The sequence below is a fragment of the Thalassophryne amazonica genome, chromosome 21 (assembly GCF_902500255.1).
Source record: "Thalassophryne amazonica chromosome 21, fThaAma1.1, whole genome shotgun sequence".
Lineage (NCBI taxonomy): Eukaryota > Metazoa > Chordata > Actinopteri > Batrachoidiformes > Batrachoididae > Thalassophryne > Thalassophryne amazonica.
This window is the reverse complement of record NC_047123.1, coordinates 22,894,906-22,918,007: the sequence shown is the minus strand read 5'-3', so window position 1 is coordinate 22,918,007 and position 23,102 is coordinate 22,894,906. Positions and strand designations below refer to the sequence as shown.

The window sequence follows — 23,102 nt, the reverse complement described above, 5'->3', positions numbered from 1 at the left end:
GCTAACACGTTTGCCATGCTGTCATCATATGATATGAAAGTGTTACCTGTTGTTGGTGCGTCTCCAACCTGGAACACCCAGTGTGAAACTCGTTTAAAAAGCGTTTCTACCCATAAATAATGGTTTCGAGTGGGTTATTTTCCGAATTTATCGCTACTCAGTTGAGCAAAGTCCGGGCGTTTTAAATTTCCCTCGTCTGTGAAGCTCTCACTGTAAACTAAACAAACCAGTGTGTGTGTGTATATATATATATATATATATATATATATATATATATATATATATATATATATATATAGTATGTATGTATGTATATATATATATATATATATATATATATATATATATATATATATGCCGTGCCAAGGTACATTACAGCCAAAACTATGTAACTAATTACTGATTAAAATTACTACTAAATTAATTAAACTAAATTAAATTAAACTAAAGTAATTACTAAATTACTAATTACTAATTAAACTATGTAACTATATATATATATATATATATATATATATATATATATATATTAAATGAATTATTTGCACATCAAAGCACCTTCACTTCTGGCAAGTTAACATGTTTACTGCGAAAAAAATCTGACCACTTTTTTTTTCACATGGCATCAATCTTTCTCGTGTAGTTTTAAAAATATAAATACAATGTAAGCATAATTTCTGGGGGAAAAAACGAATCAAACATCTGCCTCTTGCTGGGCTGTTTTTCTAGCCTATCTGATAAACAAGCGAGCGGGAGGGAGCTGCAGTTGCTGCTTCTACCGAAATGGATGATGGGAGTTGAGGTTATGGAAAAAGACTCGCTCCTTCAGAAACCTTTTGGAGAGTTTGTTTAGAGAAATACAACTCCCATGAACCCCTCTCCCACTAACTTGCTCACTCTCTACCAACCAATTATATGTGAGAATCAGCACATTGCTCCCCTAGAGGGCTCACTGATGCATCTGATTGGTTTTTATTTATGTCAATCAAATGTTTACCCTCGAGCGGTTGTCGCCTTTTTTTCTTCCCTGAAACTGGTCAGTGTTATGTCAAGGCGTCCTGTAGCAGAAGCCCCGCGTTAAAGAATGTGAATAAAGTGAGTATTTAAGAATGACATTTGTTTTTCGGACGCAGAGAAGGCCTTGCTTGTGTTAAACGTTGTTTCCACCGCGTTGCAGTTGTGTTTTTGTGGTGTCTGTCACCGGCAGATAGAAAAGGCTTGACACGGCGAGCAGAGACACACATGAATGGACCAATTGGTTAAGCTGTGCTATTTCACTTTAAACTTTATATTTGGCTGTGCACCAGCGTATATTCAGCAGATTTATTCACCATTTTCGTTGCCGTGTGGTTGCATTTGCGTACGCTGTCACTATGATTTTTCTTTAAGTTGGTAAGTGACTGAAAAACTCAATTTAACTCAGCCACTTTTCACCTTCATGCATGTTAAAATCTGAATTCCTGCAGACAGGGCTGAAGCTGAATTGCACGCCCAATATGCAGAGTTTTTCTTGGCTAACAACACATTTGCAGTGATACAACCTTGGAGTTTTTCCATAGGCATAACTACAGGGTGGACTTCTGGGTGTGAATCCCCGCTGAAGTATTCCCTGCACTGTTTAAAGGCTCGTTCATATGGAAGAAGCCTTTTGTCCTTGCAAATTTTCCATATTTGTGTCCATTTTCTGAAAGTTTATGGATAGATATGAAACGGAGCAGTACTGCCTGCCATAGTGGGGCAGTGTCACCCAGTTTCCTTAGATTCTTTCGAACCTGAGACGAAAGGACATGAAGAAAACGATTAAAAATGGTGGAATATTTTGAAGAGTATAGAGGGTTTTCATGTGACGTATCGGTCACGTCATTTTTCTGTCCCGTGGCTATTCTGGATTACGATTTGGCAAACAATTGCAGAAGCTTTAACATCAGTGTGAAGAAGCCTCATGGCACCGTGGCGCTGATAGAGATCCGACACTACCAGAAATCCACTGCTCCCAGAATTTTATTTTATTTTATTCAGCAATAAAATTATATAAGAATACATAAAATACTGCCGAGGATAACACAAGAACGCTTCTAAGACGGATGCTTATTTACATTGTGGTCCTCAAGCACCGAGCTGCTGATCCACAAGCTGCCCTTCCAGCACCTGGTGAGAGAAATTGCTCAGGACGTCAAGACAACCTCCGCTTTCAGAGCTCCGCTGTGATGCTCTGCAGGAGGCCGGTGAGGCTGACCTGGTCGGCAGCTTCCTAGTTCACAGTATCGCAGTGTGACACTGTTGGCCAGTTTGTTACATCACCACTAAATTCACTATCTGGTATAAGATCCACTGAACCAACTGCTACACATCTATTATGATAAATAGCTTTATCTCGAGGATTTAAAGCATCGTAATAACCGGACATTCTCTTCATTTTTCTATCACGCGCCAGCCTCCTTGTAATCCAGAATGGAGACGGCACCTGTCCTGCAGCAAATCGGTCACATGATTGAAAACTCTCTCTCTCTCTCTCTATATATATATATATAGATATATATAGATATCTATAGATATCTATAGATATATATATATAGATATCTATAGATATATATAGATATAGATATATATAGATATCTATAGATATCTATAGATATATATAGATATAGATATATATATAGATATCTATATCTGTATATAGATATATATATATATATAGATATCTATATCTATATCTATATATAGATAGATAGTCATTAAGTATTTAATGGCTGAAAAGATGCTTCCATCTACACCACAGCATACGCATTTGTCTCTTCTGGTGAAAGCATTATTCCAACTTCTAGTGTTGCCGTGTTTGATGTCAGAAACTTTCATGACAGTCTGCAGTGCCCTCTAGTGGATGTTTTGCTTCAGATCTGTGTACATAATGTAAATGGACCTTAAATGAGACTTGAACAGTGTTGGGCTTGTATAGCAAAACTGTAGGTGAGTGAGTGAGTGAGTGAGTGAGTGAGTGGGTTACTCAGTTTTAAGTTGCACATGATGGGGTTGAAGTGATTAGCTAGTGATTAATATTGATGCAACTTTTATTTTGCCTATGTGACATCCCAGAGAAATGTCTGCTACCTGCTGGACAGTTGGTGAATGCTGGCTAGATTATGGAAAATTATGAAGATCTGTGGTTGAATTTGCATGTAATTTGTCTGCCACCTGCTGAAGAATGGTCACGTCTTGTGTTTGATTGTCAGCCTTCACGTGAACATCAGCTAAGAATCTAAGCTATGCTCTGTGAGAAGAAACGCAATGCCCACTTTGGGATTAAGTATACCACAGAATAGGGAAGTAAAGGGAATAGGGAATTAAAGAATGGGCAGACTATATGGTTGGGGATGATACCAGAATTTTGTGGCCCTGCAAATTCTTCTTCTTTGTCTTTCGGCTGTTCCCGTTAGGTCACCCTGTCCTCTGTATCTTCCTCTGTCACACCAACCACCTGCATGTCATACTCAAAGCAGAACATCTTGAAATTTTTGTAGCACCTGTGAATTGCAACATTGTTCTAGGTTCTATATCCAAAGAAAAACACCAGGTCCTGTGGGAATGGAGCCTAATTATATAAGCAAATAAATATTCATTTCAAAAATGTTTCAAAATGTTTGAAACACCATGACAGATTACATTAAATGGTAAATGAACCCTTGTTTTCAGAAAGGGCTCTTTCAAAATTGTTAATGTTATCTTATGAACACTTCCAGAATTGGTCCTGGACCACACTGGAAGTCTGCTGCTGCACAAGACTACTGGACACACACAAAGGTGTTGCATACATCTGGAATTATTGTTAAAATTTCCAACATTTTTATGCATTGTATAGAAATTATAATCCTAACCCTAATTCCAGACAGTTTAAGTAAAAGTCAACCGCAGCATTGGTAGACAGGTGAGAGGCTTTGTTCCCAGTCTAGAAGGCCACAGTGACCTTCTGGAAATGGTAGCCAGTTTCAGAACTGCAAAATGTTCCATGTTTGTCCACTTTCTCATACTGCATGGAGTATTGTTACTGAAAGTGTTACTTTTTTAAATTCTTGATTTGGTAAAATAATAAAATGCTTCAAAAAATGACTTGCTGTTCCAAGATTATTAAAACAGTAACATATTTTGTTTGGAAAATGATAGTTTAAAATTCCCCATCCTTTATCTAGTTTGTTACAAGGCAGCACAACCATCAGCCAGACCTCAAAATATGGACGTGCAGAACCAGGAGTGTCTGGGGAGATGGGATGGGCTGGGCAGCCGGGATCCCAGCTCCAGAACGGCAGCCATGGAGCATATCCGCCAGGAGGTTATGAGGAGGGTGGAGGTGATTGAACCTATCCTGCCATCGGACCCCTCACCCCCAGTGACGGGGAGCCCCCCCACCAGTGACCTGAATGACACCTTGGCTCACCTCCTCATGCTCTCCAAACGATGTCCGTTTGAAGACGTCAGAGAAAGATGCCTTCATCTTCTGCAAGTTGTCCAGGTAGGAAGTGCTTGTCTTTTATTGTAAGACTCCACTGAAATGTTTCGCTGTGTGACATGAAGCGGCACCAGGCTGTCGTTTGTCCTGGTTCTTGTGGTCGCTGCCATCTGCTCCTCTCTACACCTTTTCATAAGCATTGCAAAAATTGTGGTTGAGTCAGAACCTGACCTTGTGCCAAAGCCTGTTTTATTACATACGACAATACAAGCATGGGCACAATATGTTTGCCTCTCACCTGAGTGGATGAGGCAAAGTTTGAAGAGCTAAACTTCAGCTGTCTGAGGTTATCCAGATTTTGTGCTGAAAGTTTTGGAAACCGTCATCCACTAAATGTTAAACTTAAAATTTAAGCCAACTGTTGGCTGTCCATTTTTATCTCTGGCAAAGCAGTGATGTCACAGTCAACCATATCTCTTGTTCAGTTTCCTCTCCAAAATTACAGCTACGCTTTCATGAAACTTGATGGAGCGGAGGGGCTGGGTTGAGGAAGTTAAACAAAATTTTGGTTTGGCTCTAGGATTTTTTTGTCAGCAATGGAATTATTGTCAATTTCTCATAAAATCCTGCACGGACGTCAACACGTATGGGTTGCAGGTCAAAGGGTAACAGTAATAATTAAAACATTGCTGGATATCAAACCTGTTATTAATGCACTCTGCTTTGATGATTGCATCATTTACAAGATTTTTTTTTTTTTTTTTTAATGAAGCATTTCATGACAACGTAGCAGTTGTCCCATGAGTTACAGAAATCCACTCTATGCTCTAATTACACCGAAATGAGGCTAGTGACCTACTTTTTCATATATAAACTCTGTATCAGTCTTAAACGCTATTGGTCAGGTTGTTCCGTGCTGAAGTTACATTATTGGTATGTATGTCCTTGCAATAATTTAATAATGTGATTATAAATACATGTGAGATGTAATCATCAAATCCAACAACACTTTAATGACTAGACTGTATCATTTTTATGTTTGGCCCGGTTATTAACTGGAATATGGATTGCGATTTATATGGTTAGAGGACCTTTGTGTCCTGACAAAGGTTTGCGCTTTCCTGAGTGCTCATCTAGTATTGATCATAAAAGTTGTCTGTAAAAACCAATACAAAATGGCTTAAAGATTAAAACAAAAACGAAAAGGGCTTGATTAATTTCATGTCAAAATTATTAGTGTTATTTTGTTAGTAATTTTTTTTATCATAGAAATGTTGGTTATAAATAACAACAACAAAAATGACCACAAAAAAGAAAGAAAAAGAAACTCCAGTTGACTTGCAGTCATTCTGATCATCCTATCGTGAATTGATGAGACAGTTCTGAGTAAGTGGACTATAATTTTGGGTTGATAGAATAATAAGACACATTTTCTTGATCTGTTGAGTTTTAGATGTGAAGTGAGCCGGTTCATGCCGTAGAAAAAAAAAAAAAAAAACATGGACCATCGAAATAATGCTTTCAGTTTTTGATGACCCAACTTGTTATTCTGAACAAATATGCATGTTGGCAGTTTGTTTGTGCACAAGTATTTTCAGAAAAAGGAGGAAGCTGCATTGCAGGTTTAGCTGTGCACGATGCTACGCACCGTCTGGTATGTTTGAATTATGCTAAGTTGCATATTCGGAGGTCTTGCCAAAACGTGTATTTATGAGGCCAACACAGCAGTTCATGGCATTTTGGTCTCACTATAGGAGACGCGGTCTCCCTGCTGATGCACACACACTTTTCTCTCGTTGTCTGGGTGGAAGGAGGTATGGTGGGGGTTATGCTCAGACAGACAACTAATTCCAGTAGATCCGCTGATTAAAGGCAAAATCTTTGAAAGCACACAGTGTTTTCCTCATGGCAACCCGCCCCTTCAAAAAAAGGAATGTCTCACTCTTGATGAGATATAAACTCTCTTAAAACGCATATAGGTCAAACTGCTCCTTCTTCCATATATTTTATGCAGATGTAAATCCATTAGCAGGGTCAAACACGATAAATGAGTGGCACAGTAACAAGGCTAAAGATCATTCTTTTGTCCTCTCTGTTGCCTCACTTGATTTGTTTACTTTTTATTGTGCAATCAGAGTAACCCTTTTTTCCCCATTTGTTTGTTTTTCAAGGCACTCTGTGACTGTTTAGGACAAGCTGCTATGACTGCTAAAGGGTTGGACCTGCATCTTTGTATGTTTGCAGTATTATATTGCTCTGCCATATGTGTACACCAGGTGTCAAGGGTCAGAGGGTTGTGGCTAAAATAAGGTCTGGTGCATGTGTGGGGAAGTGTTGCATTTCTCTAAGCCTCCAAAAGTGCTCGACTTCAAAATTGCAAGCATGGTCAACATACACAGAAGTGGTCAGAGGGTTCATCTGTGGCACTCTTTCAGCTTTATTGTTCAGATGCATGAAACCGCACAAGAATTCTACACAAAAAATATACACGTGTGTGTATATACACATTAGTATGTCCCCTAAGATTGTCTTTTTGGCTTGGTGGTGGTCAGACCAACAATGGTTAGTGCACTCACCCACCAAACCATTGAATGTCACTGATAATTTTTTTTTTTAACATTATGAGCCAGTGTTGACTGGAGAAACCCCCAAAAGCTAAATTTTGGAGGTGATCCAGATTTGGATTCTGGATCAAAATTTCCCTTTATGTAGGCTTTGAAGGATTATGTCAAAACTACTTCAAGGATTCTCACCAAATTTGCGCCACAGATGACATTAGGGCACGGAAGACTCCACTGAATTTTGGAGGTGATCTGGATCTGGATTGGTGCACGTCAGAAATCTCGGATTGCATTTGTTTAGTTTTTAATATGCCAGTCCACGCTTGCTTCCGCTCGACCCAGTTTTGGGCACTATATATTACTGTAGCAACTGATGTGGATAAGACAAAAAATTAGGATTGCCACACGGACACACAGATCAGCTCTGGTCACCTACTATACTGTCAGTGAGATTTTTACCCGAATAGGCAATAAATCCGCTTTAAACTGGCAGTCTGCTTTTATTAGGTAGCACATTCAGGAAAATGACTTCTCAGCAGCAACTTTCCACTTTTAAGTTCACTACCCTGCAGCAGGAGAGAGAGGTAGTACTGTTCACAGCAGCTGTCAGTTGACTCTTATTTCAAAGTGTATTTTCAAAACATTTCAAGTCTGGTGGGTCCCATCGTTGGCCAGAAGCTCTACTAGGTCTACATAATACTCATGAAGAAGACCCTGCATGGGTTCTGTCCCACACATCAAGAGAGGTAGTCGTGTATAAGTCTGAAGGTGTGGAGGGGGGGCTTCATTGACCAGCACTGCCTGGTCACATGTTCCCTCGCTGGATGAAAGAGGCCCAGCCTTGGCCAGATGGAGAGAGCAGAAAAGGGTTTCTTTGTGTTATGTAATTGCTCATTTGTGGAAGGCCTTTGCTCGACTTTGCGTGTAAGAGCTACTTTTAAAAAGTCAACCTGTCCTTGTGATTTGATGATGCTGTTCAGATTCCATGTCCGCAGACAGATGATCTGATGAAAAAAATTGCACCTCATATAGTAAATGCCAAAAAGGATTACTGCTGCTTTGGGTTTGTTCAGTACACATGGGCAACTAGTAATATATTTGAGCCATTATCTTATTACTTAATTTTTTCCCCTTCTTTCTTAAACCTGTATCAGACATGGCTATCATATGAATTCACTTTTTTTTTTTTTTTATTCGTTTTTACCCGATGGCCATATTGCAAAGAATTTGCGTCCGTCCGTCCTTCTGTCTGTCTGTGCTCAGCATAAGTCGAGTCCCTTTACTGCCAGGGTCTTTAATTTACAGGGATCATTCTTGGGACACAGACCTTGGACAAGCTCAAAGATGGCTAACCTTGACCTATTTTAAGTGGTGAAAAGGTCACATTCTGTCTCTTATTTTTATGCTCATACGGCTGAGGGTATTTTAGCATTGCGTTATATTTGAACCTTTTGCTGACGTTGTGGTACATGCAGTGTTGTCAGATAACAACACAACCTAACAGCCAGTTGAGTGTTTTGCTAAATGTAAATGTACACAGTTTACACCTCCAAATTGAGCACATTTTTGACATTTTCTTTTTTTTATCTTTCATTGGTGCAAAGAAATAATATATTAATATAAGATTTATGCAAATCTTTTTTTTTTTTTTTTTTTTTTTTTCTCAAGGTATTGCTTTTGCATATCGGTACTGTAGTGATTTAAAACTAGAATTCAGGAGTCATTAGTCCTGACTGTAGGTGTAGTTAACATTATTTTCATTACAGGTTAATCCATCCATCCATTTTCTGTACCCGTTTACTCCAATTAAGGGTCACATGGGAGCTGGAGCCTATCCCAGGAGTCATACGTGTGAGGCAGGGTACACCCTGGACAGGATGCCAGTTTGTCACAGTGCCACATATAGACAGACAAACACATCCACACCCGCACGCACACCTGTGGTCAATTTAAAGTTTCCAGTTCACCTAACCTGCATGTCTTTGGATGTGGGAGGAAGCCAGTGCGCCCCGAGGAAACCCGTGAAACACCACACAGAACGCCCCCGGGTGGGAATCAAACCCACAACCTTTTTGCTGTGAGACAACAATGTTAACCACTAAGCCTCTGTTCTACATTACAGATTGTGATATTATTATATATGTGTGTGTAATTGTTATTTTTTACTGTTAATTGCTTCATTTAAAAAAAATTGCTATCACGGATGCAGAGTTCAAACAACTTTCTTTTACAGAACAAAACTAATTTATGATAGATTAAAAAATATTTTTACATGATGTAGACTAGAGATTAAAAGATGAGTCAGTCCATGTGCTATGACCAAAGGCCTCCTGACTGACTCTCTCAGATTTGCTTTCTGTTTTAAATAAGTAATGTCATTAGTACCAATAAACAATGTGCAAATTTCAGCATTGTGTCTTTGTTAATGTTTAAGATACTGAGATTTGAATGGGGAGCGGGCGTGACCCAGATTTTACTCAGAAAACAAGTGCTTTTGCATTATTTAACCTAGATGCATGATAATTTCAGGCATTGTTCTTCAGCACAAGATGTCCATATTATTTATTTACAGTTCCATATTTACTTGTTTATAGCTTGTTGAAATCTGTGAAGAAATTGCCTGTTTTGGCTCATTTTTGACCCTCTGTCTCTGCATTTAAACGTGTTCTTTTAAATTCTTGTATTTATTTCTCATCTTGAAGTATTTTAGTAACTATTTGTCTAAATGGAATTAATCTTATTGAGTTAAGTCCAAACTATACCTTTTTGGAATCGTTGTGATCAAGCGAATAATGTGATACAATTTTCAATACGATTAGAGCATCTTTTCATTTTGACCCCTCTGTAATTCTTCAGTTGACCCCTACCTGGCTGCCTATTGAAAATTCAGGTTACTTCAAAAGAGTAATGTCAAAGGAGTATTTGTGCCAAATTTGATGCTTGTATCACCATTTGCAGGATTGTTTCAGTTATCTGCTGCACTATTCATACTCAATCCTGTACTGTGGTCACATTGGTGGATGCCATTCTTAGAAAAAATGGCTTGAACTGTGATAAAATGACCAAATTGCAGAAGAACCAGCAACACATTCTATGCGTGCAACACAACGCAGAGCCGGCGCTGCATCTACTTTGCTTAAGATTCTACTTGTAGTGTATGGCCGGCTTTATAATGAGCTGGAACTGTAACTAGAGAATGTTTCGCTGCGTTCTCTGATGTCGCTCTTTTAAATATTTTCATTCAGGCTTTGAGGTTAATGGTGTCTTGTAAATTGTGGTTTATCGTGGATTACATTAAATCGCACACACCGTTTTTGTTTGCGTGAACATGTCAGAAAAGTTGGCACACTTGTCGTGAGGTTTTATTGCACTGACAGACGAGTGTGAGCAGATGCAGTGTTTCTTTTCCAGAAAGGCAGTCCTTTTGTGGGCCGTGAGATTAATACAGAGAAGGATTTGAGTCCTCTCTGCTCACTGCTGTAGTTGGAGGAGGTCATATCATGGCTCTTTCTACTTGCTTTGTGCACGAGTTTACATGTGCATCTGTGTGCATGCCTCTAGTCCTCGCTGGGCTACCACTGCTTACTGTGTAAACAGTCGGAGAGAACCTTGTGGTCTGGGTAAATCTGATGGATTATGGGAGATCTCTGCTAGCGAAAGCTGGAACCGGGTGGGGAGGGACATAAAAGCCGTGTTAGCAGCACTTGAACTTGAACTACTCTGAGTACAGAACACAAACAGAGAAATAAAGTTGGGTGTTTATAGCTGCCAGCCAGCTGGGCAGCATGATGGGACATTGTTGATAACGGCTGAGATGTGTGTGCGATGGCAGTGTCTTTGTGTATAGTTGTGTCATTGTTTGCACATTGCGTTCTCAAGCTCAAAGCTTGTTGTTACTGTCATATTCTTACTTGAAAGTCTTGCCAAATACTTATCTTTTGGCGGTTCTAAATGTAAAGAGAAATGTTTTTAAGGTGATATGAAAATGCAGAGGAGTACTCAGTGTTGTCATTTAGTGTATCGTCACTATTGCCTGCAAGGAGCAGGGTTTGGGAAATGTGTGCGAGCTAACAAGATTAACATAATCATTCACAAGGAATGTCCGGTTTTGTATGATGATCATATCAGCCAATGGATATATTGGTCAGGCTGTAATTCATTACAACATGATAGAATATCACCGTTGTCAAAATGGCTTTTCTACTTGTCCCATCAATGTCTTACACCATAGGTGCCCTATGGTTTGGAGATGAGTTGATAAGAATTTAGTATTATTTGTTTCATATATTTGCATTTTAATGATCACAAACTGATTCATATTCTCTTTTTTAACCTTCAGATTAGTTATTTCTAAGGAATGCTTTGCAGTAGAGACTTTATATTCAAAAAGTCTGCACATTATGGTGACACAAATTGGATATGTTACACAGATACGCTAATCTGGCTTTTAATTTTGCAAATAATTCCAACAGTCATGACTTTTACATGCTGGTGCCTGACATTTGGCGAGACATTAAGCAGTGAAAAGGCTTCTTCTTCACTGATTGATGGAATTGCCATTTAAAGGGGCCTTTTAGCAATCCTGTATCATGTAATCACCACGATTACATGATACAGGATTCTTGTGACTCTGATATCTACTAATATTATAATATTATAATATTAAATTGAACTGGAGATGAACTGCTTCTACGAGGTCTATTAGAAAAGTATCCGACCTTATTATTTTTTTCACAAACCATATGGATTTGAATCACGTGTGATTACATCAGACATGCTTGAATCCTCGTGGGCATGCAAGAGTTTTTTCACGCCTGTCGGTTACATCATTCACCTGTGGGCAGTCTTTGAGTGAGGAGTCGCCCACCCTCTCGTCGTGTTGGAAACCTTAACGGGCAAGTTGGAACATGCCCTAGCTGTTAAACAATTTCTCAGTTACTCACTTGTTGAAAGCCATCAAAAGCCGCCTGAATTTTACAAATGGTTTTCAACACGGAGGTGTTTTTCCTGTCGCGGCGCACACAGATTCGCCGAGTTGTCACGGAAACGACTCGGCGAATTTGTGTGCACGTCTTTCATTAAAAAAATGTCCTTAAACAGTGGAATGTCCACATAAAGTCCTCATGCCGGCCTCTTCTGAATCTTCTCTGTTCTCTCACGACATCCTGGGTGAATTAATCCTTAAATTAGGATGTTTTCAGGTCGAAACAGGCCGACGATGGTGCCTGGAAGCGCTGCACGACGTCCCGCTCTGTGGGAAGTCCGTACACCGACAGAAACACCCCATAATTTCTCATCAGCCGTTAAACTTTTCACCGAAAACCAGCTTAATTTCTTGAATAGTGTCCACTCGGATATTCCTCACAGGTCCAGAAAAAATTTTGATAAAGCAACGCGCGCCATCTCGAGCAGCGTGTGAAACAAAGGAATTCAGCCGAGAGGGCGGGACCACATCTCACTCAAGGCCTGCCCACAGGGAAATGACGTCACCGACGCGTGAAAAAACTCACGCATGCGCACGAGGGTTCAAGCCGTCATTCAAATCCATATAGTTAAAAAATAAAAATAAAAGGGTCGGTTTATTATCTAATAGACCTCGTACACTCAGGAGTTTGGATGTTATATGAAGTCCTTCTGTTGAAATGACGTGTGTGCATGGAAAACTTTTTTTTTTTCATTGAAAATAGAAAATGGCTCAAGAACTGCAATTTTTGTAGCATCCCTTTCCTTTGGAAAACCTTTCATCTGACTGATATTAAAATAATTTCATTCGCACAAACACATGTGATCCTCCAACTCAGACAGACTCCCACCTTCTTGTGCAGCATGCTGTCGACTACAGACTGGTGAAGACTGGGATAGGGGCGGGGGGTGCATGTGGGAAGTATGCAACTAGGTCACTGTCAATCCTGTTTTAAGCCTTTATATATGATCAGAAACATCGTTTTCTGTCATCACACACGTTAAAAACATGGAAGGACCCCATTTTTCCATTTGGTATCATCAGTCTGTTGTAACTGTTCCGCTAAATGATGTGAAGACTGTATTATATCAGAGGGGGGCACGGACTGGTCTTGGATATGGGATTGCAAAGCGTAAGCCGTCGCCATGGTACTGCTGACACGAGGTGCAATGATGGGGTGGTTTGGTTGGCACTGGGGGTGCTGCTTGGTTGTGAGATTATTTCTGGCAGTGCTATTTGGGAATTGAGAGAGGAGTGAGGCGGAATAAAGTGAGAGTGGCAAAACGTGATAAACGGAAGGCAAAAGACTGTTGCACCTAATTATACACAAAGGAAGAGCTGGATATGAATGCTATATTCCATTTCTGCTAATAGGCCAAAACACTGTAGTGTTCAGGAGTTTATCTTCTAGGAAGGTAGATTGTAAGAGGCTAAAACGAGAAAGGCGGTAGTGCAAAATAAACACTCTCTTTCAATGTTTTCAGACAGGAAGCCCCAGTGGGAGAATGGAGAAAAAAACAAAAACTGGTTCAGAGCCCGGGCTCGTGTTGACTCAATCCTCACAGAACCAAGTCCAGATTGCTGGCAGTTTTCCTCACAAACTGATAATCACAGCTTTGTTTCTTCCAAAATATTTTGTTACCCGAGCCTATATCGGTGCTGCTCACCCTGGGCTGCAGTTGGCTCGGGCCTGTTCAGGCATACTTTTGGCAAATGTGAGCTTCTTTTACCCACACAACTCGAGAGGGAGAGTGCGGAGGAAGGAGGAGGATATGTGAGGAAAAGGCGGCCCAGTAGACAAGGACAAGAACAACAAAGTGCTGCAGCAGGAGGTTCCAAGGGAATAACAGATACTTTGACGAGGGGAACGTGGAGAAAAAGCACAAAGCAGTTATAAACTCAAATTAGCAATTCAAATCTTCTACATACAGCTAATGATTAATTAATTTGATCTGTCAGTTATTTATAACCTCTGAAAAGGAGACATCACTTCATGTCGACCATCCTAAATAGACATTCAGTTTAATTTTCAGTTCAATTGTGGTAAGGAAAAACTCCCTCTGATGACAGAGGAAGAAACCTCAAGCAGACCAGACTCAGAGGGGTGACCCACTGCTTAGCCCATTCTAATAGCTACAAGGTTTTTACAAATTTTACAAGAATTTCTCAACAAACAAGAGAAACAGAAAAGAGAAACAGAAAAAAGTAGATAAATAAAAACAGTCCTTAAATGAAATTAGCTAAAAAGCAGTCCAAAAACATATTTTATTATTAGTATGCCACTGTAGTGTAGCCACAGTGATTAGCTCTTACACATATCATCTCCATTTTCTCTGGAAGTGTTACACTGCCACATACAGGCCTGGCGCTTTCAGTTTTAGTGTTTTGGTGTGGGCGCAGATAAATCTTGAATCTTGCTGAGATTGTGAAGCACTGTGTGAACTGTGTTCAACATATATTTCAATTTCCTGTGAAATGCATGGGTTTTTATCCTTTAAAAAAATGCACACATTCAAAGGGAAGGAATATGGGTTAGTGTTAATCTGGTTAAAGTGCCTGAGAGTGGCTCTTATAACTGTTCATAAATTCTGGGTTCAGGAAGATAAATAGTAGATTGACAACACTTACGTAACGTTTTTTCAACTGAAACAGAAGCTCAAAGGGCTTTACAGTGATGCCTCGCATTCACCCATTTACATACTGATGTCAAGGTGCTGCCATGCAAGATGCAAACTACACACGGAGAGCAACTTGGGGATTAAGAACTTTGCCCAAAGGTCCTTACTGATTTTCTGGCCTTGACAAATGTTGACAAACTCTCATTTTAATCAATCAATCAATCAATTTTATTTATATAGCGCCAAATCACAACAAACAGTTGCCCCAAGGCGCTTTATATTGTAAGGCAAGGCCATACAATAATTACGTAAAAACCCCAACAGTCAAAACGATCCCCTGTGAGCAAGCACTTGGCGACAGTGGGAAGGAAAAACTCCCTTTTAACAGGAAGAAACCTCCAGCACAACCAGGCTCAGGGAGGGGCAGTCTTCTGCTGGGACTGGTTGGGGCTGAGGGAGAGAACCAGGAAAAAGACATGCTGTGGAGGGGAGCAGAGATCAATCACTAATGATTAAATGCAGAGTGGTGCATACAGAGCAAAAAGAGAAAGAAACACTCAGTGCATCATGGGAACCCCCCAACAGTCTAAGTCTATAGCAGCATAACTAAGGGATGGTTCAGGGTCACCTGATCCAGCCCTAACTATAAGCTTTAGCAAAAAGGAAAGTTTTAAGCCTAATCTTAAAAGTAGAGAGGGTGTCTGTCTCCCTGATCCGAATTGGGAGCTGGTTCCAGAGGAGAGGAGCCTGAAAGCTGAAGGCTCTGCCTCCCATTCTACTCTTACAAACCCTAGGAACTACAAGTAAGCCTGCAGTCTGAGAGCGAAGCGCTCTATTGGGGTGATATGGTACTATGAGGTCCCTAAGATAAGATGGGACCTGATTATTCAAAACCTTATAAGTAAGAAGAAGAATTTTAAATTCTATTCTAGAATTAACAGGAAGCCAATGAAGAGAGGCCAATATGGGTGAGATATGCTCTCTCCTTCTAGTCCCCGTTAGTACTCTAGCTGCAGCATTTTGAATTAACTGAAGGCTTTTCAGGGAACCTTTAGGACAACCTGATAATAATGAATTACAATAGTCCAGCCTAGAGGAAATAAATGCATGAATTAGTTTTTCAGCATCACTCTGAGACAAGACCTTTCTATTTTAATATGCCTTATGCCACAGCGTTTTGGAGCACACTGTGTGCACAGTTCATTCCGCTGAACCCCAAAGGGCAATTAAAAGGAAATACATGTGTACAAGATGAGAACGTCATGTGTTTTTTTTTTTATTTATTTTTTTTATTTTTTATTTGCAGTTCCAGGTCTCTGCAAATCAGCAATGCAACATTGTTCTGCCATTACCACAATGCACATTTTTGTTTTAATTCTAACGTGAGTACAAAGTTCTTTAGTGCCTCACAGCCAGTGTGCACGTGCAGCGCAATATTTAACAGTCCATAGATCTTCAAATTACAGTGATGTAAAAGTGGGGAAAAAAAAATTGCAAAAAACTCAAATTTGATGAGGTATTTTGACTTGATAAATGACTTTAATGGGTCTAATCCTGCAAAACCCATTTTTTATTTACCTTTTTAAGTTAAATAGAGTTTGATCTTTAATGTTAGACCTTCTATGTTTAGTGTACAGTGCGCGTGTCAACCTGTGTGGTTCATCTTTGATTCATGACTGCATTATGTGTCTCCTTCTCTCTACCTCTTCAAAAAAATTATTTGCGGCTTCATTTACTCAGATTTATTTATTTATTTTTATTTTATTACAATAATGTGATCAACTTCAAACCTTTGTGTTTTGAAAACATGCCTGATTTTTTTTTTTTTTTCTTCTTCTCTGGCAAGTGAAGCTTATGTAACTGTAGCGCAAGTGTATAAATGTCAACAAAATTATCCTGGTGTTATAGCAGTACAGGTAAAACAGCATAGAACTGGTTTGATCACAGAACCAAGTGTGTTTTTGTCCTTTGGTACTTCACATGAGCTAATTGAACATATATATATAAAGCATCCAGCTGCCACGTTAGTTTCTGCAGGCTGCTGAACATTTGACGGCAGTATTCACAGATGCGCAAAAACAATCCAACAAAGTCAATCGTCTTTATTGTGGAAGTGGTTAAATATCACCCCCCATACACTTGGCTCTGGTGGCCAAAATCACTTTTCCAAATACTGGCTCCAACACCAAAGCTCCGGAACATTACTGAGTTCCTAAATGACTGAATCATATTCTCGCGTGCATGTAGTATTTGAAAAACCTATATGCGTCTTTCATCGCTCACCCTCTTGCTCTTTAATGTGCTGCATTTGTTTGATGTAACAATGCTTTAATGATTTGCCACAGCTGCAGATTGTCTTTGTGGACACTTGAGGGCGCTGTAGCACTTCTTCTGTGCTCTGTAGTTTCTGGATGGGAATTTTCCATGCAATGGGGCTGAATGCATGCAAGGTTTTAAATTTTTCCCTTCTGGTCTGGTCACTGGGCTTTCATCCTTGATGGCTCTCTTAGTGATTTTCTCTCTCTCGCTCTTTTTTTTGTGTTTTGTCTTTGTGCAGCAGTTTGTCTTTTTTTTAATATATGTATAAATGTGAGCAGAATGAGCTTGTGTTTACAAGGTTTATAGTGGGAAATGTGCAGATCAGGTCTCGTAGCAGGAATAGCCAGTGGCTGTAGTACTCCAGGACTTGGTTTGATCACCCTGTTGGACTGTTAATCACACCCTTAGGCCTCTTAGACAGAATATAAGGGCAAATGAGCAGCACAGTGGCTTAGTGGTTAGCACTGTTGCATGGCTTTTCTGCTTGGAGATTGCATGTTCTCTCCGTGTTTGCGTGGGTTCCCTCCAGGTCCACCCAAAGACGTGTAGGTTAGGTGAACTGGAAACTTTAGAATTGTCCAGGTCTTCCCTGTTAAAGTGATCTTGATCTCAATGGGACTAACCTGGTTAAATAAAAGTAAAAATAAACAAACAAATAAAATGATCTATCTTAGATCTGAATTGTGCTGCCAGGTCCTGTCCCAGGTTGTGTATGTTACACACCAGTTTGTTAGTTTCTCGCTACAGGACTGTAATGTTCCCACAGTCTTTCACCTCTGACCTTAGTGCTTTTGCTTTAAAGCTAAAGTGCGCGTGTGTGCGCGCGAGTGGCTCTACATCAAAAGGGAAGACTCCCTCACAGCAACTGCAGTGTCTGCTTTAAAGGCGAACATCCACCTTAATGCTTGAGATGAACAGGTGTCGTGTGACAAGCACACGTTCAGAGCTATGTTTACAGTATAGTGAGACCTCAGTGGAGAAGAATGACACAATTTTTGAGGACTACACATGAAATAATGACTGCGCTGTTTTGCAGAAGGGCACTCATAGAAAGCAAAGCTTCCATTGGCGGACAGAAAAGTCTGTATGATGTCATACAGCAAGATTAAAAGGCATGTCTACAGCGCATAGGGAAAGAAGAGCAGATTGAGAGTCTAATATGTCTCCACTTGGATGGAATCTGACACGAGTTACTTTCCCAAGCAAGGCTGGTACCCATTTACAGCATGGTGGACTGGGGTAATGCAGATGAAATGTCTTGCCCAACGATATGAACAGGTCACGTGACTGGGACTCAAACGGTGGTGTACATATTCATAGCTTAACTCCTTATCCTACGGAATTACTTGGACTACACCAGCTTTGACATTGTCATTGTACCACAATAAAATTGTAAGAGGAGGAAAAATGGAACTTTCTCTACTCTTTCTGTGGCTGATCACACAAGGACAACACCCACACTAAGTTTCCTCTCACTTTAGATCCGTGCATGAATGCAGATTTACTGGATGGGCTTTTTTTTTTTAAATTACTGAATAAATTCACCCTTCGACAGATTGTGCTTGTTTACAAGTGTTCCTGTACAATTGCGTCATTCATTATGTCATATTATTGAACGCCCCGTGCTTTGCACTTACCTTTATTCATACATGTTAATTAAAAATTCTAACAAGATTCCTGCTTTTGTGATGGTCTTGATGGGTAATAAACAAACTTTCGGCTTTTAAATTAATTTTGCACTGAAGGTCAACTCAACACCTCATTGTCATTCATGGGAAAAATCTATTAGAGTCCAAGTAATGAATTAAATATCAGTGGCCACATACCGTCTGCCAGTACTGCAGGTGGAAAACAGTCATTTGTCTGTTCTGCTGTTAATTAACACTTGTCGGTGTTCTGTAGCAATGAATGATGATGGAAAATGGCTCACGCTGCAAAATGGCAAATCAGTTGGGTAAACAGAAGACTGCAGACAATCGTAATCATAAATGCTAATGACTTAGGGTTTTATTGTATAATAATGCAGCCACCACAGAAATCCAAAACTGCATGCACAGTTAAATGAATTGTGGGGATCTTTAAATATTGGAAAAAGCCAAAGGTGGGTATGAATTTTTGCATAATAAAATGTTCCACACTTGCCATGCATGACCAAGACTTTAATATTGAATATTTTTTAAATTAATCCCAAAATTCTTTTGAGTTATTTCATTCAAAACCTTCGCACATTAAATATTATTTTCAATGTAGACATTTAGGGGCTTTGTGGTGTCCTGTGCAGAGAATGAGGCGATGCTCCCTCTGTGCTCTGAACTTTTCTGTCTGTTTACACTCTTGGTGTAAACTATGGGGAGGTGATAGTCTAGTGGTTAAGCAGTGGGCTTCAGACCAGAGGATCTTCAGTTCAAACCCCAGTCTGGCTGGACAAGCACTACAGACCGTTGGGCAATGTCCTTAATCCCCAAGTTGCTCCTGGTGTACAGTGAGCGCCTTGCATAGCAGCACCCTGACATCAGTGTGTGAGTGTGTCTGTGTGAACGGGTGAATGTGAGGCATCATTGTAAAATGCTTTGAGCTTCTAATGTAGATGGGAAAGTGCTATATAATGCAGTCCATTTACCATTTTGGTCTGGTCACGTGTACATTTCTACATATTTCACATAGCATTTATGGGGATAGCAGTACTCCCTCCTCAACACATAGTTGTTTATCTTTTTTATTTTTTTAAATGGCAGCTATTTAAAAAATAATCCAGAAATCACATTTAGATGATAAAATTGCTTGTTATAGTCATTAGACCTGTTTAAAGGCTCCAACTGCTGTTCCTTCTGTTTGATGCAGATGAAGATAGTGGGTAGGCACATTTAAGTAATTTCAATCCTCTTTCAAATAATAATAAATATAAAGTCATGTTAACTGCTGTTTTTGAACTCTGCCTCCCTCTATCACCTGTTCCACATGTAAATTTTAATATATTCACATCAACTTGAACATTCTACAATCTAAATATTGAGCTGAATTATACTTATTACACTTTATTTACAGCTCTGATAGAGATTTACTCACTATTTTACCAAACTGTGTGAGATTGTTGCAGTGTTAATTAAACTCCCACACAGGTTAAACAGACAAGTGTCCTTACTGAGTTGGTACCAAGTCTGGGTATCTTGGTGGCTTCCCACCATTCTCCTTCTTGTACAGTCACTCACTTTTTAGGAACCACCTCCTTCAGGCACATTTACGATACAGTACCATACTGTTTATTTTTTAATAATGGATGTAAATGAAGTCCAAGACGTATTCAGTGAGGGGGGAAACCATGCCTGTAAAAGTGATATTTGTATTGCCAGTCCTTATATTTATAGTTTGTCCACTTACTTTTGGCCTGTGAAGGTAGAGGGATGGAAAATATATAACGCAAAAAATATAACGCAATGGTAAAATCCCCTCAGCCGTATGAGCATAAAAATAGGAAACAGAATGTGACCTTTTGATCTCTTAAAATAGGTCAAGGTTAGCCATCTTTGAATGTGTCTGAGGTCTGTGTCCCCAGAATGTTCCCTGTCCTTGGCAATAATAGGGCTGAACTTATGCTGAGCGCAGACGGATGGACGGATGCAAGGCCTTCGCAATGCCCGATGGCCATATTTTGGTCTCGGGTAATGACTGTAATTACTGAATTGTTAATGTGATATTTTTAAATTAAAGATAAAAGCTTGCACTTCAGTCACATCTAGATTCTGTCATTTCAACCCCATTGTGGCGGCGTACAGATGCAAAATAACAAGATTTTGTGTCCCTGCCCAAATATGTATATGCTTAACAGTAAAATGGGATTTTTGCTGAAGATTTTTGTTGTTGTTGTTATTGAAACCTGTCCTGACATAGAAACAACATGATTGCCCAGCATAATGTAAACAACATATTACCGGTATATCAAAATGCATTTGGCCCCTGTGTGTATTTGATGTCTGTATTTCTGTTTGCCTATCTGTCTGTGGTTAGTTAAACCAGAAGAAGTATGTGTTTATGGCCTGTGTTGTTGATTTGGTGAGCTCAGATCTATGTCTTGTCTTAGTGGTCACGTATCAAAGCGAATATGCTGATATTGCTCATTTATTTATTTATTTTAAACTTGGTGGCTTTAAATATCACGACTCGATAAACAACGGAAACACAGCTCCAAGCACACTTTAAGTAGTAACACTCCCTGGAGTTGTTTACCCACAAACCCTCACACACTTGTACTAAATGTCTCAACACCGTAATTGGAAGAGGCGACTGTATGTCAGGTTGTCATCCAGCTCATGTTGTGGGTTTATTAGTCTCTCCGCTGTGCTGCCAGCCTACCTCGCTGCCCGTCTCCATCTCTCACATACACAACCACAATTGGAAACTCTGGAAGGCTCTAACCCACACATCCCCCAACAGGCCACAGAATTATTGCTTTTCTAGCATCCTTTCTCAGTGTTCTTGATTTCACTGACATGTTTGATCACTGTAGGTGCTGGGTTATTATTTTTTCTTTAGGTTGGTCACTGATCACATAAGTGAAGACTTGTCGGGTGGAACTCTGTAAACTGAGATCTACTGACTCATAAGCCTTGTAGGAAAACAACAATGTTTCCTTTGCACCAGTAGAGCTGGTTTCCTCCTTAAAATTATTCCAGATGTTGGCTTCAGCCACATTTTAATAAGACAAAGTGCATTTCAGGCATTAGTTTATGGAAAACAGATAATAGTCTGGATTTGATCTGAGATGATGCTGATGTTTCACTAGTGGCACAAAGTAGAGCTGGTTTCACATTTATTTATTGAGGGAATTTGAGATTTAAACTTTGTCACATGAAAATGCTATTTTTCAGCACCTGAGGAACATTGTAAGTTTCAGCCTTTGTGATAGGGACAGTTGACATAGATGGGAAACACAGGATCAGACATGGAAAGAGACACACAGCAAAGGCTTTGCTCCAGTCAGGATTCAAATCGGGGCACACCGTAGCCTGTCGTACCCACCTTAACCATGCATCCTCTGGCACCCAAAGTTATGTCTGTTCTTGGTTTGAGTGAAAGGTTTAGCTCACAGGTTGTTCTGGTTCCTTTCCTCAATCAAGAAATGTGAAATGTTTCAAGTATGAATTGATGTCATGTGAGAGAGTAAGCTGTGCCAAAGTACACAATGTACAGGTGGGGGAGCATACAACATAGTGCAGCAGATAACTGCAGCAATCCTTCATATGGTGATACAAGCATCAGATCTGGCATGAATGTTCTTCATAAATCAGTGTTTGAGGAAAAAAAAGTGCTGGCCGCTTGAAAATCCAATATGGCGTCCAGGGGTCAATGAAGAATTACACAGGGGTCAAAATTTAAAAAAAGCTACAATCATATTGAAAGCTATATCACATTATGTGTTTGATCACAAAGATTCCAAAAAGGTATGTTTGGACTGTGTATGACTGAATGTTATGAAGTAAAAACAAGAGAATAGTGACAAAGGTCAGTTTCAGTGTGTAGAGGGGTCAAAACTTAAAGTTGCTCCAATTTTTGTAAAATCTGATGCAAATTATTGGTTGAGTTAATAGGGTGTTAAAAAGGAATAGTTTGCACCATGTGTCATGCTTAGTTGTCATGTTACAGGGTAACATATGTCACATGCCATAGAATCCAATGTATGTCAACATTGTTTGACATTTAAAGTATTTGTGCATGAGCCGCCTCTCATACACAGAAGAGGATGCCACCCGTGTTAATCAAACCAGTCATTGCAACTTGCATAACATGGTGTTTATATTCAAGTTTCTACATTCAAAGACCCCATTCAAACATATATTGGGGAAAGGGAGCCCCCCCCCCCCCCAAGTTTACATAAAAGAGGAGCATAATCATAACCCATTGAGATATATGGTATTCCATGGTGAAACAACTAAAAATAAGAAAGGAAATCGGTCTACTAAAATAGATTGGTTTTGATGACAAATTCATCAGGAAAATTTGATGATGGATTTAAATGTTGGTCCAAAAAAGGAATTACAGCACAACTATTCATAAGGGTGAAATGAAAAGCTTTCAAGAACTAAAAAATACATATGATCTGACTAATCAGGACTTATTCAGATATTTACAAATGAGGCACTATTACATCAAAAAGATGAAAAAGAATGAGAATAAAATGCACCCCGTTGTAAAGCTACTTGTAC

The 23,102-nt window shown here is 39.6% G+C and overlaps 1 protein-coding gene across 1 annotated transcript in view; it reads left to right on the top strand.

Moving 5' to 3' along the window:
• Nucleotides 1-975: 975 nt before the first annotated feature.
• Nucleotides 976-23,102, top strand: part of LOC117502711 (sestrin-1-like) — a 97,113-nt gene continuing 74,986 nt past the window's right edge. Inside the window, exons 1-2 of the mRNA XM_034161805.1 lie at nucleotides 976-1,095; nucleotides 4,185-4,504. Coding sequence (XP_034017696.1) covers nucleotides 4,226-4,504 — 279 coding nt within the window. The 5' untranslated portion in view covers nucleotides 976-1,095; nucleotides 4,185-4,225. The remainder of the gene's footprint in view (nucleotides 1,096-4,184; nucleotides 4,505-23,102) is intronic.